The sequence below is a fragment of the Oncorhynchus mykiss genome, chromosome 1 (assembly GCF_057628025.1).
Source record: "Oncorhynchus mykiss isolate SJ-2025 chromosome 1, ASM5762802v1, whole genome shotgun sequence".
Lineage (NCBI taxonomy): Eukaryota > Metazoa > Chordata > Actinopteri > Salmoniformes > Salmonidae > Oncorhynchus > Oncorhynchus mykiss.
In genome coordinates this window covers 2,259,023-2,283,838 of record NC_143022.1, presented here as the reverse complement: position 1 = coordinate 2,283,838, position 24,816 = coordinate 2,259,023, and the positions used below count along the sequence as shown (strand labels likewise).

The window sequence follows — 24,816 nt, the reverse complement described above, 5'->3', positions numbered from 1 at the left end:
CAAGTCAAAGTCCAGACCTGAATCCAATCAAGAATCTGTGGAAAGAACTGAACTGCTGTTCACAAATGCTCTCCATCCAACCTCACTGAGCTCGAGTTGTTTTGCAAGGAGGAATGGGAAAAAATGTCAGTCTCTCGATGTGCAAAACTGATAGAGACATACCCCAAGCGACTTACAGCTGTAATCGCAGCAAAAGGTGGCGCTACAAAGTATTAACTTAAGGGGGCTGAATAATTTTGCACGCCCAATTTTTCAGTTTTTGATTTGTTAAAAAAGTTTGAAATATCCAATAAATGTCGTTCCACTTCATGATTGTGTCCCACTTGTTGTTGATTCTTCACAAACAAATACAGTTTTATATCTTTATGTTTGAAGCCTGAAATGTGGCAAAAGGTCGCAAAGTTCAAGGGGGCCGAATACTTTCTCAAGGCACTGTATCTGGCCTATATAAAGCTAGTCCACTACTTCTGTCCAGAGCACTACAGGCTAATAATATCAGGCTTTTACTACTGGTGGACATGGGGGGTTACCTGGACATTATATCACTGAAGAACCCCTGTTAGATGGACTGGAAGTTACCAGACAGATATACAATATCATCAATCGATTTGTAGCAGTAGACCAGGTGAGGAGATGTTAAACAGGTTTATCGTTAGTACAGGAAGGAAGCTACATCAGTATAATTAATAGACCTGGAAAGCTTTTTAATAACAGGTGAAAATGGGGGGGCATGTCTCGACAATATATCACATTGACTAACGTCAAAAACAGTTTCTTCACTCCATGCATCAAGTGGGCCAAACAGAACTTTGAAACCGGCTAGCGATAGCCACTTTAAGAATGTACCTCGGAGTGTTAAGATGGTACTGTGAGGGGGTCTGACCACATGTTAAGATGGTACTGTGAGGGGGTCTGACCACATGTTAAGATGGTACTGTGAGGGGGTCTGACCACATGTTAAGATGGTACTGTGAGGGGGTCTGACCACGTGTTAAGATGGTACTGTGAGGGGGTCTGACCACATGTTAAGATGGTACTGTGAGGGGGTCTGACCACATGTTAAGATGGTACTGTGAGGGGGTCTGACCACATGTTAAGATGGTACTGTGAGGGGGTCTGACCACATGTTAAGATGATACTGTGAGGGGGTCTGACCACGTGTTAAGATGGTACTGTGAGGGGGTCTGACCACAGTGTTAAGATGGTACTGTGAGGGGGTCTGACCACATGTTAAGATGCTACTGTGAGGGGGTCTGACCACATGTTAAGATGCTACTGTGAGGGGGTCTGACCACATGTTAAGATGATACTGTGAGGGGGTCTGACCACATGTTAAGATGGTACTGTAAGGAGGTCTGACCACATGTTAAGATGGTACTGTGAGGAGGTCTGACCACATGTTAAGATGGTACTGTGAGGGGGTCTGACCACATGTTAAGATGGTACTGTGAGGGGGTCTGACCACATGTTAAGATGGTACTGTGAGGGGGTCTGACCACAGTGTTAAGATGGTACTGGGAGGGGGTCTGACCACAGTGTTAAGATGCTACTGGGAGGGGGTCTGACCACAGTGTTAAGATGCTACTGTGAGGGGGTCTGACCACAGTGTTAAGATGCTACTGTGAGGGGGTCTGACCACATGTTAAGATGGTACTGTGAGGGGGTCTGACCACAGTGGTATGTATGTTAAGGTACTGTGAGGGGGTCTGACCACAGTGGTATGTATGTTAAGGTACTGTGAGGGGGTCTGACCACAGTGTTAAGATGATACTGTGAGGGGGTCTGACCACATGTTAAGATGGTACTGTGAGGGGGTCTGACCACAGTGGTATGTATGTTAAGGTACTGTGAGGGGGTCTGACCACAGTGGTATGTATGTTAAGGTACTGTGAGGGGGTCTGACCACATGTTAAGATGATACTGTGAGGGGGTCTGACCACATGTTAAGATGATACTGTGAGGGGGTCTGACCACATGTTAAGGTACTGTGAGGGGGTCTGACCACAGTGGTATGTATGATAACATGGGCGGTCTTACTGCGGTGGGGACAGTGGGGGAGCTGCTGAGCCAGGAGTGCAGGGGGTTGCTGGTGGCGTCCCAGAGAGACGAGGACGCAGAGCTCAACTCAGGCCAAGTCTGCTGAGGCTCGGATGTCTTCGGGAAGGACATCCCACGGAAGACTGGAAAACGAACAAAACACGCCTTTAAAACTAGAAAAAATTATGTGGATTGATCCACTATAGTCTAATGTGGATTGATCCACTACAGTCCAGATCACTATAGTCTAATGTGGATTGATCCACTACAGTCCGGATCACTATAGTCTAATGTGGATTGATCCACTACAGTCCGGATCACTACAGTCTAATGTGGATTGATCCACTACAGTCCGGATCACTACAGTCCGGATCACTATAGTCTAATGTGGATTGATCCACTACAGTCCGGATCACTACAGTCCGGATCACTATAGTCTAATGTGGATTGATCCACTACAGTCCGGATCACTACAGTCCAGATCACTATAGTCTAATGTGGATTGATCCACTACAGTCCGGATCACTACAGTCTAATGTGGATTGATCCACTACAGTCCGGATCACTACAGTCCGGATCACTATAGTCTAATGTGGATTGATCCACTACAGTCCGGATCACTACAGTCCGGATCACTATAGTCTAATGTGGATTGATCCACTACAGTCCGGATCACTACAGTCCGGATCACTACAGTCTAATGTGGATTGATCCACTACAGTCCGGATCACTACAGTCCGGATCACTATAGTCTAATGTGGATTGATCCACTACAGTCCGGATCACTACAGTCCGGATCACTATAGTCTAATATGGATTGATCCACTACAGTCCGGATCACTACAGTCCAGATCACTATAGTCTAATGTGGATTGATCCACTACAGTCCGGATCACTACAGTCTAATGTGGATTGATCCACTACAGTCCGGATCACTACAGTCCGGATCACTATAGTCTAATGTGGATTGATCCACTACAGTCCGGATCACTACAGTCCGGATCACTATAGTCTAATGTGGATTGATCCACTACAGTCCGGATCACTACAGTCCAGATCACTATAGTCTAATGTGGATTGATCCACTACAGTCCGGATCACTACAGTCCGGATCACTATAGTCTAATGTGGATTGATCCACTACAGTCCGGATCACTACAGTCCGGATCACTATAGTCTAATGTGGATTGATCCACTACAGTCCGGATCACTACAGTCCGGATCACTATAGTCTAATGTGGATTGATCCACTACAGTCCGGATCACTACAGTCCGGATCACTATAGTCTAATGTGGATTGATCCACTACAGTCCGGATCACTACAGTCCGGATCACTATAGTCTAATGTGGATTGATCCACTACAGTCCGGATCACTATAGTCTAATGTGGATTGATCCACTACAGTCCGGATCACTACAGTCTAATGTGGATTGATCCACTACAGTCCGGATTATTTTAATGTGGATTGATCCACTACAGTCCGGATCACTATAGTCTAATGTGGATTTATCCATTACAGTCCGGATCATTTTAATGTGGATTGATCCACTACAGTCCAGATCACTATAGTCTAATGTGGATTGATCCACTACAGTCCGGATCACTATATTCTAATGTGGATTGATCCACTACAGTCCGGATCACTATAGTCTAATGTGGATTGATCCACTACAGTCCGGATCACTACAGTCTAATGTGGATTGATCCACTACAGTCCGGATCACTACAGTCTAATGTGGATTGATCCACTACAGTCCGGATCACTACAGTCTAATGTGGATTGATCCACTACAGTCCGGATCACTACAGTCTAATGTGGATTGATCCACTACAGTCCGGATCACTACAGTCTAATGTGGATTGATCCACTACAGTCCGGATCACTACAGTCTAATGTGGATTGATCCACTACAGTCCGGATTATTTTAATGTGGATTGATCCACTACAGTCCGGATCACTATAGTCTAATGTGGATTGATCCACTACAGTCCGGATCACTACAGTCTAATGTGGATTGATCCACTACAGTCCGGATTATTTTAATGTGGATTGATCCACTACAGTCCGGATCACTATAGTCTAATGTGGATTTATCCATTACAGTCCGGATCATTTTAATGTGGATTGATCCACTACAGTCCAGATCACTATAGTCTAATGTGGATTGATCCACTACAGTCCAGATCACTATAGTCTAATGTGGATTGATCCACTACAGTCCGGATCACTATAGTCTAATGTGGATTGATCCACTACAGTCCGGATCACTACAGTCTAATGTGGATTGATCCACTACAGTCCGGATCACTACAGTCTAATGTGGATTGATCCACTACAGTCCGGATCACTACAGTCTAATGTGGATTGATCCACTACAGTCCGGATCACTACAGTCTAATGTGGATTGATCCACTACAGTCCGGATCACTATAGTCTAATGTGGATTGATCCACTACAGTCCGGATCACTATAGTCTAATGTGGATTGATCCACTACAGTCCGGATCACTATAGTCTAATGTGAAATCCCCGAAATAAGCCAACACTTCACCCACTACAGCACAATAACTGCAGGATTTCTAACCACGCCGAATTAAAACGCACCATCAAATGTAATGGATCCAATTTATTACAGAACTAAAATAAAGCCCCTAGCTGGAGACAACATGACAGCCCCATAAAGCCCCTAGCTGGAGACAACATGACACCACCATAAAGGCCCTAGCTGGAGACAACATGACACCACCATAAAGCCCCTAGCTGGAGACATGACATCACCATAAAGCCCCTAGCTGGAGACAACATAACACCACCATAAAGCCCCTAGCTGGAGACATGACAGCACCATAAAGCCCCTAGCTGGAGACAACATGACACCACCATAAAGCCCCTAGCTGGAGACATGACAGCACCATAAAGCCCCTAGCTGGAGACAACATGACACCACCATAAAGCCCCTAGCTGGACACATGACAGTACCATAAAGCCCCTAGCTGGAGACATGTCACCGCCATAAAGCCCCTAGCTGGAGACATGACAGTACCATAAAGCCCCTAGCTGGAGACATGACAGCACCATAAAGCCCCTAGCTGGAGACAACATGACACCACCATAAAGCCCCTAGCTGGAGACAACATGACACCACCATAAAGCCCCTTGCTGGAGACAACATGACAGTACCATAAAGCCCCTAACTGGAGACATGACAGTACCATAAAGCCCCTAGCTGGAGACATGACAGTACCATAAAGCCCCTAGCTGGAGACATGTCACCGCCATAAAGCCCCTAGCTGGAGACATGACAGTACCATAAAGCCCCTAGCTGGAGACATGACAGCACCATAAAGCCCCTAGCTGGAGACAACATGACACCACCATAAAGCCCCTAGCTGGACACATGACAGTACCATAAAGCCCCTAGCTGGAGACATGTCACCGCCATAAAGCCCCTAGCTGGAGACATGACAGTACCATAAAGCCCCTAGCTGGAGACATGACAGCACCATAAAGCCCCTAGCTGGAGACAACATGACAGCACCATAAAGCCCCTAGCTGGAGACATGACAGTACCATAAAGCCCCTAGCTGGAGTCATGACAGTACCATAAAGCCCCTAACTGGAGACATGACAGTACCATAAAGCCCCTAGCTGGAGTCATGACAGTACCATAAAGCCCCTAGCTGTAGACAACATGACACCACCATAAAGCCCCTAGCTGGAGACAACATGACACCACCATAAAGCCCCTAGCTGGAGACATGACAGTACCATAAAGCCCCTAGCTGGAGACATGACAGTACCATAAAGCCCCTAGCTGGAGACATGACACCACCATAAAGCCCCGAGCTGGAGACATGACAGTACCATAAAGCCCCTAGCTGGAGACATGACACCACCATAAAGCCCCTAGCTGGAGACAACATGACACCACCATAAAGCCCCTAGCTGGAGACAACATGACACCACCATAAAGCCCCTAGCTGGAGACAACATGACACCACCATAAAGCCCCTAGCTGGAGACATGACACCACCATAAAGCCTGAAGCCTCATTGTGCTCCCCTGATTCCAGTCCTTACCTCCTGTCAGATTGAAGGAGTTGTTGGGTCCGAATGCAGAGAAGGAGTTGGCAGGGTTGAATCCTATGGGAGACCATAATCCTGAGCTAGATAAGAGGGAAAATGAATGGATTATTTGGAATCAGAGCAAGAAAGCGATAGAGCGAGCGCCTGGAGAGAGCGACATGTTACCTGTCTGAGCTGTCGCTCTCCACTGAGGTCACGTGAGCTAAAGTCTTCCATTGGGCTCTTTGACCTGGGCCACTGCCACCTGAAAACCATCACACTATGGTCACAACTTGCCACCTGAAAACCATCCCACTACAGTCACAACTTGTATCTAGTCAATACAAAAGTATCAGAGGGTTGACAATTTGCTATGGCAGCTCACCTGGGCTTCTGTTGTATCCCGCAGCCACAGCTGCAAAAGTAGGATTGCCATTCTTGCCCGGGAGAGAGGTGGCATTAGCTAGCTTGTTCCCTGGTGCCTTCTTCAAGTTGGTCTCACTATTGGCATTGAGTACATGGCTGTATGTTCCCCTGGTCACTAGGCTGGGGGAGGAGCGGGGATGGGAGTAGGTCCTAGCTGAGATGGGTCTCTTCAGGAAGGTGTCTGCATTCATGGTCTGGAGGGAGGTCTGCTGGAGACTGTCGGCTTCTGCAGGGTGGAGACAGGAGGCAGTAGTGGATGTGGTGTTCCACAGGGAAGCGGAGAGACAGGAGAGAGGGGAGGCAGTAGAGAATGTGGTGTTCCACAGGGAAGCGGAGAGACAGGAGAGAGAGGAGAGAGGAGGCAGTCGTGAATGTGTTGTTCCACAGGGATTGATTCTAGGACCTCTATTATTTAGTTAACATTAATCACATTAATCTGCTGAAACCATCAACATTATCTTCTCAGTTGCGATTTGCAGATGAAACGCGTCTTATATTACCCCAGATATATCTCAACAGGGTTTGTTTCTGCACCAATAGAGTAACCGTGATGAATTTCAGTTTACTCCCTGAGTTGGCTTAACTTCTTTGGGGTAGGGGGCAGTATTTTCACGTCCGGATGAAAAGCGTGCCCAGAGTAAACTGCCTGCTACTCAGACCCAGATGCTAGGATATGCATATTGTTAGTTGATTTGGCATGAGCGACCTGCATTCCATTGCATTTCTGAAGACAAAGGAATTCTCCGGTTGGAATATTATTGAAGATTTATGTTAAAAACATCCTAAAGATTGATTCTATACATCGTTTGACATGTTTCTACGGACTGTAACGGTACTTTTTGACTTTTCGTCTGGACATAGTGATCATGCCTCATGAATTTGGATTACTGGGCTAAACGCGCAAACAAAAAGGAGGTATTTGGACATAAATTATGGACTTTATCGAACAAAACAAACATTTATTGTGGAATTGGGATTGGGAATTGGCATTCTGATGAAGATCATCAAAGGTAAGTGAATATTTATAATGCTGTTTTTGACTTCTGTTGACTCCACAACATGGTGGATATCTGTATGGCTTGTTTGTGCGTCTGAGCGCCGTACTCAGATTATTGCATGGTGTGCTTTTTACGTAAAGCTTTTTTAAAAATCTGACACAGCAGTTGCATTAAGGAGAAGTGGATCTAAAATTCCATGCATAACAGTTGTATCTTTCATCAGTGTTTATTATGAGTATCTCTGTAAAATTGTTGTGGCTCTCTGCAAAATCACCGGATGTTTTTGGAACTACTGAACATAACGCGCCAATGTATACTGAGATTTTTGGATATAAATATGAACTATATCGAACAAAACATACATGTATTGTGTAACATGAAGTCCTATGAGTGTCATCCGATGAAGATCATCAAAGGTTAGTGATGAATTTTATCTCTATTTCTGCTTTTTGTGCCCCCTCTCTTTGGCTGGAAAAATGGCTGTGTTTTTCTGTGACTTGGCTCTGACCTAACATAATCGTTTGGTGTGCTTTCGTCGTAAAGCCTTTTTGAAATCGTACACGGTGGCTGGATTTACAATAAGTTTATCTTTAAAATGGTGTAAAATACTTGTATGTTTGAGGAATTATGGGATTTCTGTTGTTTTGAATTTGGCGCCCTGCAATTTCACTGGCTGTTGTCGAGGTGGGACGCTACCTTCCTATTGGTGCCAGAGAGGTTAATTGATAAAATTTCCACCAACCCAGGACTGTATCCCAGATGGCACCCTAATCCCTACATAGGGCTCTGGTCTAAAGTAGTACACTATATAGGGAATATGGCTCTGGTCTAAAGTAGTGCACTATATAGGGAATAGGGTGCCATTTTGGACACACTTGGTCAATGTAGATAAGTGACCTACGGTTGGTGATTCTGGTGAGCAGTGGGTTGTCCCATTCAGTAGCAGCGAACTCCTTCTCTCCCTCGGAGCTGCTGCTGTGACCCAGCTCTGAAACCGAGACCGAGCCGTTTGACAACCGCTTCACCACGGGAAACGGACAAGAATCCTCCAGCTTCCCACAAGGCACTGGGGGGCAGAGAGAGAAAGGGAACCACCCATCTCAGATAACAGCCTAACAGAACATTTAGACGTGAGAATGGATGGAGGTATAATGGGCTAGGGAGAGCGTGGACTGTGACACTAGGGAGAGCTAGGACACTGACCCTAGGGAGAGAGTGGACTCTGACCCTAGGGAGAGCTAGGACACTGACCCTAGGGAGAGAGTGGACTCTGACCCTAGGGAGAGCGTGGACTCTGACCCTAGGGAGAGCTAGGACACTGACCCTAGGGAGAGAGTGGACTCTGACCCTAGGGAGAGCGTGGACTCTGACCCTAGGGAGAGCGTGGACTCTGACACTAGGGAGAGCTATGACACTGACCCTAGGGAGAAAGTGGACTCTGACCCTAGGGTGAGCTAGGACACTGACCCTAGGGTGAGCTAGGACACTGACCCTAGGGTGAGCTAGGACACTGACCCTAGGGTGAGCTAGGACACTGACCCTAGGGTGAGCTAGGACTCTGACCCTAGGGTGAGCTAGGACACTGACCCTAGGGTGAGCTAGGACACTGACCCTAGGGTGAGCTAGGACTCTGACCATAGGGAGAGCTAGGACACTGACCATAGGGAGAGCGTGGACTCTGACCCTAGGGAGAGCGTGGACTCTGACCCTAGGGAGAGCAAGGACTCTGACCCTAGGGAGAGCGTGGACTCTGACCCTAGGGTGAGCTAGGACTCTGACCCTAGGGTGAGCTAGGACTCTGACCCTAGGGTGAGCTAGGACTCTGACCCTAGGGTGAGCAAGGACTCTGACACAAGGGTGAGCAAGGACTCTGACCCTAGGGTGAGCAAGGACTCTGACCCTAGGGTGAGCTAGGACTCTGACCCTAGGGTGAGCTAGGACACTGACCATAGGGAGAGCGTGGACTCTGACCCTAGGGAGAGCGTGGACTCTGACCCTAGGGTGAGCTAGGACTCTGACCCTAGGGTGAGCTAGGACACTGACCCTAGGGTGAGCTAGGACTCTGACCCTAGGGTGAGCTAGGACACTGACCCTAGGGTGAGCTAGGACTCTGACCCTAGGGTGAGCTAGGACACTGACCCTAGGGTGAGCTAGGACACTGACCCTAGGGTGAGCTAGGACTCTGACCCTAGGGTGAGCTAGGACTCTGACCCTAGGGTGAGCAAGGACTCTGACCCTAGGGTGAGCAAGGACTCTGACCCTAGGGTGAGCTAGGACTCTGACCCTAGGGTGAGCTAGGACTCTGACCCTAGGGAGAGCGTGGACTCTGACACTAGGGAGAGCTATGACACTGACCCTAGGGAGAAAGTGGACTCTGACCCTAGGGTGAGCTAGGACACTGACCCTAGGGTGAGCTAGGACACTGACCCTAGGGTGAGCTAGGACACTGACCCTAGGGTGAGCTAGGACTCTGACCCTAGGGTGAGCTAGGACACTGACCCTAGGGTGAGCTAGGACACTGACCCTAGGGAGAGAGTGGACTCTGACCCTAGGGAGAGCGTGGACTCTGACCCTAGGGAGAGCTAGGACACTGACCCTAGGGAGAGAGTGGACTCTGACCCTAGGGAGAGCGTGGACTCTGACCCTAGGGAGAGCGTGGACTCTGACACTAGGGAGAGCTATGACACTGACCCTAGGGAGAAAGTGGACTCTGACCCTAGGGTGAGCTAGGACACTGACCCTAGGGTGAGCTAGGACACTGACCCTAGGGTGAGCTAGGACACTGACCCTAGGGTGAGCTAGGACTCTGACCCTAGGGTGAGCTAGGACACTGACCCTAGGGTGAGCTAGGACACTGACCCTAGGGTGAGCTAGGACTCTGACCATAGGGAGAGCTAGGACACTGACCATAGGGAGAGCGTGGACTCTGACCCTAGGGAGAGCGTGGACTCTGACCCTAGGGAGAGCAAGGACTCTGACCCTAGGGAGAGCGTGGACTCTGACCCTAGGGTGAGCTAGGACTCTGACCCTAGGGTGAGCTAGGACTCTGACCCTAGGGTGAGCTAGGACTCTGACCCTAGGGTGAGCAAGGACTCTGACACAAGGGTGAGCAAGGACTCTGACCCTAGGGTGAGCTAGGACTCTGACCCTAGGGTGAGCTAGGACTCTGACCCTAGGGTGAGCTAGGACACTGACCATAGGGAGAGCGTGGACTCTGACCCTAGGGAGAGCGTGGACTCTGACCCTAGGGTGAGCTAGGACTCTGACCCTAGGGTGAGCTAGGACACTGACCCTAGGGTGAGCTAGGACTCTGACCCTAGGGTGAGCTAGGACACTGACCCTAGGGTGAGCTAGGACTCTGACCCTAGGGTGAGCTAGGACACTGACCCTAGGGTGAGCTAGGACACTGACCCTAGGGTGAGCTAGGACTCTGACCCTAGGGTGAGCTAGGACTCTGACCCTAGGGTGAGCAAGGACTCTGACCCTAGGGTGAGCAAGGACTCTGACCCTAGGGTGAGCTAGGACTCTGACCCTAGGGTGAGCTAGGACACTGACCATAAGGAGAGCGTGGACTCTGACCCTAGGGAGAGCGTGGACTATGACCCTAGGGTGAGCTAGGACTCTGACCCTAGGGTGAGCTAGGACACTGACCCTAGGGTGAGCTAGGACTCTGACCCTAGGGTGAGCTAGGACACTGACCCTAGGGTGAGCTAGGACACTGACCCTAGGGTGAGCTAGGACTCTGACCCTAGGGTGAGCTAGGACTCTGACCCTAGGGTGAGCTAGGACACTGACCCTAGGGTGAGCTAGGACTCTGACCCTAGGGTGAGCTAGGACACTGACCCTAGGGTGAGCTAGGACTCTGACCCTAGGGTGAGCTAGGACACTGACCCTAGGGTGAGCTAGGACTCTGACCCTAGGGTGAGCTAGGACTCTGACCCTAGGGTGAGCAAGGACTCTGACCCTAGGGTGAGCAAGGACTCTGACCCTAGGGTGAGCTAGGACTCTGACCCTAGGGTGAGCTAGGACACTGACCATAGGGAGAGCGTGGACTCTGACCCTAGGGAGAGCGTGGACTCTGACCCTAGGGTGAGCTAGGACTCTGACCCTAGGGTGAGCTAGGACACTGACCCTAGGGTGAGCTAGGACTCTGACCCTAGGGTGAGCTAGGACACTGACCCTAGGGTGAGCTAGGACACTGACCCTAGGGTGAGCTAGGACACTGACCCTAGGGTGAGCTAGGACACTGACCCTAGGGTGAGCTAGTACTCTGACCCTAGGGTGAGCTAGGACACTGACCCTAGGGTGAGCTAGGACTCTGACCCTAGGGTGAGCTAGGACTCTGACCCTAGGGTGAGCTAGGACACTGACCCTAGGGTGAGCTAGGACACTGACCCTAGGGTGAGCTAGGACTCTGACCCTAGGGTGAGCTAGGACACTGACCCTAGGGTGAGCTAGGACACTGACCCTAGGGTGAGCTAGGACTCTGACCCTAGGGTGAGCTAGGACTCTGACCCTAGGGTGAGCAAGGACTCTGACCCTAGGGAGAGCGTGGACTCTGACCCTAGGGTGAGCTAGGACTCTGACCCTAGGGTGAGCTAGGACTCTGACCCTAGGGTGAGCAAGGACTCTGACCCTAGGGAGAGCTAGGACTCTGACCCTAGGGTGAGCTAGGACACTGACCCTAGGGTGAGCTAGGACACTGACCCTAGGGTGAGCTAGGACACTGACCCTAGGGTGAGCTAGGACTCTGACCCTAGGGTGAGCTAGGACACTGACCCTAGGGTGAGCTAGGACACTGACCCTAGGGTGAGCGTGGACTCTGACCCTAGGGAGAGCGTGGACTCTGACCCTAGGGAGAGCTAGGACACTGACCCTAGGGTGAGCGTGGACTCTGACCCTAGGGTGAGCGTGGACTCTGACCCTAGGGAGAGCGTGGACTCTGACCCTAGGGAGAGCGTGGACTCTGACCCTAGGGAGAGCGTGGACACTGACCCTAGGGTGAGCGTGGACTCTGACCCTAGGGAGAGCGTGGACTCTGACCCTAGGGAGAGCTAGGACACTGACCCTAGGGTGAGCGTGGACTCTGACCCTAGGGTGAGCGTGGACTCTGACCCTAGGGAGAGCGTGGACTCTGACACTAGGGAGAGCTATGACACTGACCCTAGGGAGAAAGTGGACTCTGACCCTAGGGTGAGCTAGGACACTGACCCTAGGGTGAGCTAGGACACTGACCCTAGGGTGAGCTAGGACACTGACCCTAGGGTGAGCTAGGACTCTGACCCTAGGGTGAGCTAGGACACTGACCCTAGGGTGAGCTAGGACACTGACCCTAGGGTGAGCTAGGACTCTGACCATAGGGAGAGCTAGGACACTGACCATAGGGAGAGCGTGGACTCTGACCCTAGGGAGAGCGTGGACTCTGACCCTAGGGAGAGCAAGGACTCTGACCCTAGGGAGAGCGTGGACTCTGACCCTAGGGTGAGCTAGGACTCTGACCCTAGGGTGAGCAAGGACTCTGACACAAGGGTGAGCAAGGACTCTGACCCTAGGGTGAGCTAGGACTCTGACCCTAGGGTGAGCTAGGACTCTGACCCTAGGGTGAGCTAGGACACTGACCATAGGGAGAGCGTGGACTCTGACCCTAGGGAGAGCGTGGACTCTGACCCTAGGGTGAGCTAGGACTCTGACCCTAGGGTGAGCTAGGACACTGACCCTAGGGTGAGCTAGGACTCTGACCCTAGGGTGAGCTAGGACACTGACCCTAGGGTGAGCTAGGACACTGACCCTAGGGAGAGAGTGGACTCTGACCCTAGGGAGAGCGTGGACTCTGACCCTAGGGAGAGCTAGGACACTGACCCTAGGGAGAGAGTGGACTCTGACCCTAGGGAGAGCGTGGACTCTGACCCTAGGGAGAGCGTGGACTCTGACCCTAGGGAGAGCTATGACACTGACCCTAGGGAGAAAGTGGACTCTGACCCTAGGGTGAGCTAGGACACTGACCCTAGGGTGAGCTAGGACACTGACCCTAGGGTGAGGTAGGACACTGACCCTAGGGTGAGCTAGGACTCTGACCCTAGGGTGAGCTAGGACACTGACCCTAGGGTGAGCTAGGACACTGACCCTAGGGTGAGCTAGGACTCTGACCATAGGGAGAGCTAGGACACTGACCATAGGGAGAGCGTGGACTCTGACCCTAGGGAGAGCGTGGACTCTTACCCTAGGGAGAGCAAGGACTCTGACCCTAGGGAGAGCGTGGACTCTGACCCTAGGGTGAGCTAGGACTCTGACCCTAGGGTGAGCTAGGACTCTGACCCTAGGGTGAGCTAGGACTCTGACCCTAGGGTGAGCAAGGACTCTGACACAAGGGTGAGCAAGGACTCTGACCCTAGGGTGAGCTAGGACTCTGACCCTAGGGTGAGCTAGGACTCTGACCCTAGGGTGAGCTAGGACACTGACCATAGGGAGAGCGTGGACTCTGACCCTAGGGAGAGCGTGGACTCTGACCCTAGGGTGAGCTAGGACTCTGACCCTAGGGTGAGCTAGGACACTGACCCTAGGGTGAGCTAGGACTCTGACCCTAGGGTGAGCTAGGACACTGACCCTAGGGTGAGCTAGGACTCTGACCCTAGGGTGAGCTAGGACACTGACCCTAGGGTGAGCTAGGACACTGACCCTAGGGTGAGCTAGGACTCTGACCCTAGGGTGAGCTAGGACTCTGACCCTAGGGTGAGCAAGGACTCTGACCCTAGGGTGAGCAAGGACTCTGACCCTAGGGTGAGCTAGGACTCTGACCCTAGGGTGAGCTAGGACACTGACCATAAGGAGAGCGTGGACTCTGACCCTAGGGAGAGCGTGGACTATGACCCTAGGGTGAGCTAGGACTCTGACCCTAGGGTGAGCTAGGACACTGACCCTAGGGTGAGCTAGGACTCTGACCCTAGGGTGAGCTAGGACTCTGACCCTAGGGTGAGCTAGGACACTGACCCTAGGGTGAGCTAGGACACTGACCCTAGGGTGAGCTAGGACTCTGACCCTAGGGTGAGCTAGGACTCTGACCCTAGGGTGAGCTAGGACACTGACCCTAGGGTGAGCTAGGACTCTGACCCTAGGGTGAGCTAGGACACTGACCCTAGGGTGAGCTAGGACTCTGACCCTAGGGTGAGCTAGGACACTGACCCTAGGGTGAGCTAGGACTCTGACCCTAGGGTGAGCTAGGACTCTGACCCTAGGGTGAGCAAGGACTCTGACCCTAGGGTGAGCAAGGACTCTGACCCTAGGGTGAGCTAGGACTCTGACCCTAGGGTGAGCTAGGACACTGACCATAGGGAGAGCGTGGACTCTGACCCTAGGGAGAGCGTGGACTCTGACCCTAGGGTGAGCTAGGACTCTGACCCTAGGGTGAGCTAGGACACTGACCCTAGGGTGAGCTAGGACTCTGACCCTAGGGTGAGCTAGGACACTGACCCTAGGGTGAGCTAGGACACTGACCCTAGGGTGAGCTAGGACACTGACCCTAGGGTGAGCTAGGACACTGACCCTAGGGTGAGCTAGTACTCTGACCCTAGGGTGAGCTAGGACACTGACCCTAGGGTGAGCTAGGACTCTGACCCTAGGGTGAGCTAGGACTCTGACCCTAGGGTGAGCTAGGACACTGACCCTAGGGTGAGCTAGGACACTGACCCTAGGGTGAGCTAGGACTCTGACCCTAGGGTGAGCTAGGACACTGACCCTAGGGTGAGCTAGGACACTGACCCTAGGGTGAGCTAGGACTCTGACCCTAGGGTGAGCTAGGACTCTGACCCTAGGGTGAGCAAGGACTCTGACCCTAGGGAGAGCGTGGACTCTGACCCTAGGGTGAGCTAGGACTCTGACCCTAGGGTGAGCTAGGACTCTGACCCTAGGGTGAGCAAGGACTCTGACCCTAGGGAGAGCTAGGACTCTGACCCTAGGGTGAGCTAGGACACTGACCCTAGGGTGAGCTAGGACACTGACCCTAGGGTGAGCTAGGACACTGACCCTAGGGTGAGCTAGGACTCTGACCCTAGGGTGAGCTAGGACACTGACCCTAGGGTGAGCTAGGACACTGACCCTAGGGTGAGCGTGGACTCTGACCCTAGGGAGAGCGTGGACTCTGACCCTAGGGAGAGCTAGGACACTGACCCTAGGGTGAGCGTGGACTCTGACCCTAGGGTGAGCGTGGACTCTGACCCTAGGGAGAGCGTGGACTCTGACCCTAGGGAGAGCGTGGACTCTGACCCTAGGGAGAGCGTGGACACTGACCCTAGGGTGAGCGTGGACTCTGACCCTAGGGAGAGCGTGGACTCTGACCCTAGGGAGAGCTAGGACACTGACCCTAGGGTGAGCGTGGACTCTGACCCTAGGGTGAGCGTGGACTCTGACCCTAGGGAGAGCGTGGACTCTGACACTAGGGAGAGCTATGACACTGACCCTAGGGAGAAAGTGGACTCTGACCCTAGGGTGAGCTAGGACACTGACCCTAGGGTGAGCTAGGACACTGACCCTAGGGTGAGCTAGGACACTGACCCTAGGGTGAGCTAGGACTCTGACCCTAGGGTGAGCTAGGACACTGACCCTAGGGTGAGCTAGGACACTGACCCTAGGGTGAGCTAGGACTCTGACCATAGGGAGAGCTAGGACACTGACCATAGGGAGAGCGTGGACTCTGACCCTAGGGAGAGCGTGGACTCTGACCCTAGGGAGAGCAAGGACTCTGACCCTAGGGAGAGCGTGGACTCTGACCCTAGGGTGAGCTAGGACTCTGATCCTAGGGTGAGCAAGGACTCTGACACAAGGGTGAGCAAGGACTCTGACCCTAGGGTGAGCTAGGACTCTGACCCTAGGGTGAGCTAGGACTCTGACCCTAGGGTGAGCTAGGACACTGACCATAGGGAGAGCGTGGACTCTGACCCTAGGGAGAGCGTGGACTCTGACCCTAGGGTGAGCTAGGACTCTGACCCTAGGGTGAGCTAGGACACTGACCCTAGGGTGAGCTAGGACTCTGACCCTAGGGTGAGCTAGGACACTGACCCTAGGGTGAGCTAGGACTCTGACCCTAGGGTGAGCTAGGACACTGACCCTAGGGTGAGCTAGGACACTGACCCTTGGGTGAGCTAGGACTCTGACCCTAGGGTGAGCTAGGACTCTGACCCTAGGGTGAGCTAGGACTCTGACCCTAGGGTGAGCTAGGACTCTGACCCTAGGGTGAGCTAGGACACTGACCATAAGGAGAGCGTGGACTCTGACCCTAGGGAGAGCGTGGACTATGACCCTAGGGTGAGCTAGGACTCTGACCCTAGGGTGAGCTAGGACACTGACCCTAGGGTGAGCTAGGACTCTGACCCTAGGGTGAGCTAGGACACTGACCCTAGGGTGAGCTAGGACACTGACCCTAGGGTGAGCTAGGACTCTGACCCTAGGGTGAGCTAGGACTCTGACCCTAGGGTGAGCTAGGACACTGACCCTAGGGTGAGCTAGGACTCTGACCCTAGGGTGAGCTAGGACACTGACCCTAGGGTGAGCTAGGACACTGACCCTAGGGTGAGCTAGGACACTGACCCTAGGGTGAGCTAGGACACTGACCCTAGGGTGAGCTAGGACTCTGACCCTAGGGTGAGCTAGGACTCTGACCCTAGGGTGAGCTAGGACTCTGACCCTAGGGTGAGCTAGGACACTGACCATAGGGAGAGCGTGGACTCTGACCCTAGGGAGAGCGTGGACTCTGACCCTAGGGTGAGCTAGGACTCTGACCCTAGGGTGAGCTAGGACACTGACCCTAGGGTGAGCTAGGACTCTGACCCTAGGGTGAGCTAGGACACTGACCCTAGGGTGAGCTAGGACACTGACCCTAGGGTGAGCTAGGACACTGACCCTAGGGTGAGCTAGTACTCTGACCCTAGGGTGAGCTAGGACACTGACCCTAGGGTGAGCTAGGACTCTGACCCTAGGGTGAGCTAGGACTCTGACCCTAGGGTGAGCTAGGACACTGACCCTAGGGTGAGCTAGGACACTGACCCTAGGGTGAGCTAGGACTCTGACCCTAGGGTGAGCTAGGACACTGACCCTAGGGTGAGCTAGGACTCTGACCCTAGGGTGAGCTAGGACTCTGACCCTAGGGTGAGCTAGGACTCTGACCCTAGGGTGAGCAAGGACTCTGACCCTAGGGAGAGCGTGGACTCTGACCCTAGGGTGAGCTAGGACTCTGACCCTAGGGTGAGCTAGGACTCTGACCCTAGGGTGAGCAAGGACTCTGACCCTAGGGAGAGCTAGGACTCTGACCCTAGGGTGAGCTAGGACACTGACCCTAGGGTGAGCTAGGACACTGACCCTAGGGTGAGCTAGGACACTGACCCTAGGGTGAGCTAGGACTCTGACCCTAGGGTGAGCTAGGACACTGACCCTAGGGTGAGCTAGGACACTGACCCTAGGGTGAGCGTGGACTCTGACCCTAGGGAGAGCGTGGACTCTGACCCTAGGGAGAGCTAGGACACTGACCCTAGGGTGAGCGTGGACTCTGACCCTAGGGTGAGCGTGGACTCTGACCCTAGGGAGAGCGTGGACTCTGACCCTAGGGTGAGCTAGGACACTGACCATAGGGAGAGCGTGGACTCTGACCCTAGGGAGAGCGTGGACTCTGACCCTAGGGTGAGCTAGGACTCTGACCCTAGGGTGAGCTAGGACACTGACCCTAGGGTGAGCTAGGACTCTGACCCTAGGGTGAGCTAGGACACTGACCCTAGGGTGAGCTAGGACACTGACCCTAGGGTGAGCTAGGACACTGACCCTAGGGTGAGCTAGTACTCTGACCCTAGGGTGAGCTAGGACACTGACCCTAGGGTGAGCTAGGACTCTGACCCTAGGGTGAGCTAGGACTCTGACCCTAGGGTGAGCTAGGACACTGACCCTAGGGTGAGCTAGGACACTGACCCTAGGGTGAGCTAGGACTCTGACCCTAGGGTGAGCTAGGACACTGACCCTAGGGTGAGCTAGGACTCTGACCCTAGGGTGAGCTAGGACTCTGACCCTAGGGTGAGCTAGGACTCTGACCCTAGGGTGAGCAAGGACTCTGACCCTAGGGAGAGCTAGGACTCTGACCCTAGGGTGAGCTAGGACACTGACCCTAGGGTGAGCTAGGACACTGACCCTAGGGTGAGCTAGGACACTGACCCTAGGGTGAGCTAGGACTCTGACCCTAGGGTGAGCTAGGACACTGACCCTAGGGTGAGCTAGGACACTGACCCTAGGGTGAGCGTGGACTCTGACCCTAGGGAGAGCGTGGACTCTGACCCTAGGGAGAGCTAGGACACTGACCCTAGGGTGAGCGTGGACTCTGACCCTAGGGTGAGCGTGGACTCTGACCCTAGGGAGAGCGTGGACTCTGACCCTAGGGAGAGCGTGGACTCTGACCCTAGGGAGAGCGTGGACACTGACCCTAGGGTGAGCGTGGACTCTGACCCTAGGGAGAGCGTGGACTCTGACCCTAGGGAGAGCTAGGACACTGACCCTAGGGTGAGCGTGGACTCTGACCCTAGGGTGAGCGTGGACTCTGACCCTAGGGAGAGCGTGGACTCTGACACTAGGGAGAGCTATGACACTGACCCTAGGGAGAAAGTGGACTCTGACCCTAGGGTGAGCTAGGACACTGACCCTAGGGTGAGCTAGGACACTGACCCTAGGGTGAGCTAGGACACTGACCCTAGGGTGAGCTAGGACTCTGACCCTAGGGTGAGCTAGGACTCTGACCCTAGGGTGAGCTAGGACACTGACCCTAGGGAGAGCGTGGACTCTGACCCTAGGGAGAGCGTGGACTCTGACCCTAGGGTGAGCTAGGACTCTGACCCTAGGGTGAGCTAGGACACTGACCCTAGGGTGAGCTAGGACTCTGACCCTAGGGTGAGCTAGGACACTGACCCTAGGGTGAGCTAGGACACTGACCCTAGGGTGAGCTAGGACACTGACCCTAGGGTGAGCTAGTACTCTGACCCTAGGGTGAGCTAGGACACTGACCCTAGGGTGAGCTAGGACTCTGACCCTAGGGTGAGCTAGGACTCTGACCCTAGGGTGAGCTAGGACACTGACCCTAGGGTGAGCTAGGACACTGACCCTAGGGTGAGCTAGGACACTGACCCTAGGGTGAGCTAGGACTCTGACCCTAGGGTGAGCTAGGACACTGACCCTAGGGTGAGCTAGGACACTGACCCTAGGGTGAGCTAGGACTCTGACCATAGGGAGAGCTAGGACACTGACCATAGGGAGAGCGTGGACTCTGACCCTAGGGAGAGCGTGGACTCTGACCCTAGGGAGAGCAAGGACTCTGACCCTAGGGAGAGCGTTGGCTCTGACCCTAGGGTGAGCTAGGACTCTGATCCTAGGGTGAGCAAGGACTCTGACACAAGGGTGAGCAAGGACTCTGACCCTAGGGTGAGCTAGGACTCTGACCCTAGGGTGAGCTAGGACTCTGACCCTAGGGTGAGCTAGGACACTGACCATAGGGAGAGCGTGGACTCTGACCCTAGGGAGAGCGTGGACTCTGACCCTAGGGTGAGCTAGGACTCTGACCCTAGGGTGAGCTAGGACACTGACCCTAGGGTGAGCTAGGACTCTGACCCTAGGGTGAGCTAGGACACTGACCCTAGGGTGAGCTAGGACTCTGACCCTAGGGTGAGCTAGGACACTGACCCTAGGGTGAGCTAGGACACTGACCCTTGGGTGAGCTAGGACTCTGACCCTAGGGTGAGCTAGGACTCTGACCCTAGGGTGAGCTAGGACTCTGACCCTAGGGTGAGCTAGGACTCTGACCCTAGGGTGAGCTAGGACACTGACCATAAGGAGAGCGTGGACTCTGACCCTAGGGAGAGCGTGGACTATGACCCTAGGGTGAGCTAGGACTCTGACCCTAGGGTGAGCTAGGACACTGACCCTAGGGTGAGCTAGGACTCTGACCCTAGGGTGAGCTAGGACACTGACCCTAGGGTGAGCTAGGACACTGACCCTAGGGTGAGCTAGGACTCTGACCCTAGGGTGAGCTAGGACTCTGACCCTAGGGTGAGCTAGGACACTGACCCTAGGGTGAGCTAGGACTCTGACCCTAGGGTGAGCTAGGACACTGACCCTAGGGTGAGCTAGGACACTGACCCTAGGGTGAGCTAGGACACTGACCCTAGGGTGAGCTAGGACACTGACCCTAGGGTGAGCTAGGACTCTGACCCTAGGGTGAGCTAGGACTCTGACCCTAGGGTGAGCTAGGACTCTGACCCTAGGGTGAGCTAGGACACTGACCATAGGGAGAGCGTGGACTCTGACCCTAGGGAGAGCGTGGACTCTGACCCTAGGGTGAGCTAGGACTCTGACCCTAGGGTGAGCTAGGACACTGACCCTAGGGTGAGCTAGGACTCTGACCCTAGGGTGAGCTAGGACACTGACCCTAGGGTGAGCTAGGACACTGACCCTAGGGTGAGCTAGGACACTGACCCTAGGGTGAGCTAGTACTCTGACCCTAGGGTGAGCTAGGACACTGACCCTAGGGTGAGCTAGGACTCTGACCCTAGGGTGAGCTAGGACTCTGACCCTAGGGTGAGCTAGGACACTGACCCTAGGGTGAGCTAGGACACTGACCCTAGGGTGAGCTAGGACTCTGACCCTAGGGTGAGCTAGGACACTGACCCTAGGGTGAGCTAGGACTCTGACCCTAGGGTGAGCTAGGACTCTGACCCTAGGGTGAGCTAGGACTCTGACCCTAGGGTGAGCAAGGACTCTGACCCTAGGGAGAGCGTGGACTCTGACCCTAGGGTGAGCTAGGACTCTGACCCTAGGGTGAGCTAGGACTCTGACCCTAGGGTGAGCAAGGACTCTGACCCTAGGGAGAGCTAGGACTCTGACCCTAGGGTGAGCTAGGACACTGACCCTAGGGTGAGCTAGGACACTGACCCTAGGGTGAGCTAGGACACTGACCCTAGGGTGAGCTAGGACTCTGACCCTAGGGTGAGCTAGGACACTGACCCTAGGGTGAGCTAGGACACTGACCCTAGGGTGAGCGTGGACTCTGACCCTAGGGAGAGCGTGGACTCTGACCCTAGGGAGAGCTAGGACACTGACCCTAGGGTGAGCGTGGACTCTGACCCTAGGGTGAGCGTGGACTCTGACCCTAGGGAGAGCGTGGACTCTGACCCTAGGGTGAGCTAGGACACTGACCATAGGGAGAGCGTGGACTCTGACCCTAGGGAGAGCGTGGACTCTGACCCTAGGGTGAGCTAGGACTCTGACCCTAGGGTGAGCTAGGACACTGACCCTAGGGTGAGCTAGGACTCTGACCCTAGGGTGAGCTAGGACACTGACCCTAGGGTGAGCTAGGACACTGACCCTAGGGTGAGCTAGGACACTGACCCTAGGGTGAGCTAGTACTCTGACCCTAGGGTGAGCTAGGACACTGACCCTAGGGTGAGCTAGGACTCTGACCCTAGGGTGAGCTAGGACTCTGACCCTAGGGTGAGCTAGGACACTGACCCTAGGGTGAGCTAGGACACTGACCCTAGGGTGAGCTAGGACTCTGACCCTAGGGTGAGCTAGGACACTGACCCTAGGGTGAGCTAGGACTCTGACCCTAGGGTGAGCTAGGACTCTGACCCTAGGGTGAGCTAGGACTCTGACCCTAGGGTGAGCAAGGACTCTGACCCTAGGGAGAGCTAGGACTCTGACCCTAGGGTGAGCTAGGACACTGACCCTAGGGTGAGCTAGGACACTGACCCTAGGGTGAGCTAGGACACTGACCCTAGGGTGAGCTAGGACTCTGACCCTAGGGTGAGCTAGGACACTGACCCTAGGGTGAGCTAGGACACTGACCCTAGGGTGAGCGTGGACTCTGACCCTAGGGAGAGCGTGGACTCTGACCCTAGGGAGAGCTAGGACACTGACCCTAGGGTGAGCGTGGACTCTGACCCTAGGGTGAGCGTGGACTCTGACCCTAGGGAGAGCGTGGACTCTGACCCTAGGGAGAGCGTGGACTCTGACCCTAGGGAGAGCGTGGACACTGACCCTAGGGTGAGCGTGGACTCTGACCCTAGGGAGAGCGTGGACTCTGACCCTAGGGAGAGCTAGGACACTGACCCTAGGGTGAGCGTGGACTCTGACCCTAGGGTGAGCGTGGACTCTGACCCTAGGGAGAGCGTGGACTCTGACACTAGGGAGAGCTATGACACTGACCCTAGGGAGAAAGTGGACTCTGACCCTAGGGTGAGCTAGGACACTGACCCTAGGGTGAGCTAGGACACTGACCCTAGGGTGAGCTAGGACACTGACCCTAGGGTGAGCTAGGACTCTGACCCTAGGGTGAGCTAGGACTCTGACCCTAGGGTGAGCTAGGACACTGACCCTAGGGAGAGCGTGGACTCTGACCCTAGGGAGAGCGTGGACTCTGACCCTAGGGTGAGCTAGGACTCTGACCCTAGGGTGAGCTAGGACACTGACCCTAGGGTGAGCTAGGACTCTGACCCTAGGGTGAGCTAGGACACTGACCCTAGGGTGAGCTAGGACACTGACCCTAGGGTGAGCTAGGACACTGACCCTAGGGTGAGCTAGTACTCTGACCCTAGGGTGAGCTAGGACACTGACCCTAGGGTGAGCTAGGACTCTGACCCTAGGGTGAGCTAGGACTCTGACCCTAGGGTGAGCTAGGACACTGACCCTAGGGTGAGCTAGGACACTGACCCTAGGGTGAGCTAGGACTCTGACCCTAGGGTGAGCTAGGACACTGACCCTAGGGTGAGCTAGGACTCTGACCCTAGGGTGAGCTAGGACTCTGACCCTAGGGTGAGCTAGGACTCTGACCCTAGGGTGAGCAAGGACTCTGACCCTAGGGAGAGCGTGGACTCTGACCCTAGGGTGAGCTAGGACTCTGACCCTAGGGTGAGCTAGGACTCTGACCCTAGGGTGAGCAAGGACTCTGACCCTAGGGAGAGCTAGGACTCTGACCCTAGGGTGAGCTAGGACACTGACCCTAGGGTGAGCTAGGACACTGACCCTAGGGTGAGCTAGGACTCTGACCCTAGGGTGAGCTAGGACTCTGACCCTAGGGTGAGCAAGGACTCTGACCCTAGGGAGAGCTAGGACTCTGACCCTAGGGTGAGCAAGGACTCTGACCCTAGGGAGAGCGTGGACACTGACCCGAACCCTAATGAACATCAATAATAAAAGGAATTTGACAAAGAGAAGATCCAATATAAAGACCAAAAGAGAATCCCTGGCTGTTTGGCTGTTTCTCCCAAACCATTAAAGATCACGTTCAGAAGCAGCAGAAAACAGTGACAGGACTTAAAGAAGCACCAGTGTAAAACAACATGTCTCCATTACCAAGTACAGAACAATCAGACGAGTTGAGATGGGAGAGAGACCCAGGTGTGGGTTTCTGCAGAGTCCTAGCTGTAGGGGCGGTGGAGAGAGCAGAGTGGATGAGGGCTTTGGATGTGAAGGTCTTGCGTTGTTTGTTCTCCAGGGCTGTGATGTAAGGGAGCTCCAGGGAACTACATTGATCATTTGTGTTGGTTTGTCGCTTGTTGTTTTGGGGTTTGGTTTCCTCTTTCTCCAGAGTCACTGCTGTTCTGCCCTTCTTCTTCACTGGTTCCTAAACAGACAGAACAAGATATTCTCCCTTTTTCACCTTCTTCTTCACTGATTCCTAAACAGACAGAACAAGACATTCTCCCTATACCACCCCGTTTAAAGTCTGCAAGAGTTAGTGTGTGTGTGTGTGTGTGTGTGTGTGTGTGTCGCTCTCTCGGTCTACCTCTTTGTTGCTGGCCTCTACATCAGGGTTGGAGGTCTCTGTGGTGGTAGAGGAGCTGTCGTCATTGTCTGCCAAAACATCCTTCAGCTGGTCTCCCTGAGGTGGTTTTCCCTTTGCTCTCCTCTCCTTCTCCGCTCTCTTTCTCTGAGCATTAGTTTTACCTCTCAGCTGCTTTCCTTTAGAGTCTAGCACTGCAGGACAACACAAATACAGTCACAACTACTACAGGACAACACAAATACACAACTACAGTCACAACTACTGCAGGACAACACAAATACACAACTACAGTCACAACTACTGCAGGACAACACAAATACACAAATACAGCCACAACTACTGCAGGACAACACAAATACACAACTACAGTCACAACTACTGCAGGACAACACAAATACACAACTACAGTCACAACTACTGCAGGACAACACAACTACAGTCACAACTACTACAGGACAACACAAATACACAACTACAGTCACAACTACTGC

General features: G+C 53.6%; 1 protein-coding gene across 1 annotated transcript in view; it reads right to left on the bottom strand.

The window, feature by feature from the left end:
• The window catches only part of tmem131 (transmembrane protein 131), a 121,179-nt gene that overhangs the window by 4,597 nt on the left and 91,766 nt on the right, over positions 1 to 24,816 (bottom strand). The window contains exons 27-33 of the mRNA XM_090230378.1: positions 24,326 to 24,516; positions 23,893 to 24,163; positions 8,429 to 8,593; positions 6,489 to 6,755; positions 6,290 to 6,368; positions 6,119 to 6,204; positions 2,038 to 2,180 (exon numbers count right to left, since the gene is read on the bottom strand). Coding sequence (XP_090086504.1) covers positions 2,038 to 2,180; positions 6,119 to 6,204; positions 6,290 to 6,368; positions 6,489 to 6,755; positions 8,429 to 8,593; positions 23,893 to 24,163; positions 24,326 to 24,516 — 1,202 coding nt within the window. The remainder of the gene's footprint in view (positions 1 to 2,037; positions 2,181 to 6,118; positions 6,205 to 6,289; positions 6,369 to 6,488; positions 6,756 to 8,428; positions 8,594 to 23,892; positions 24,164 to 24,325; positions 24,517 to 24,816) is intronic.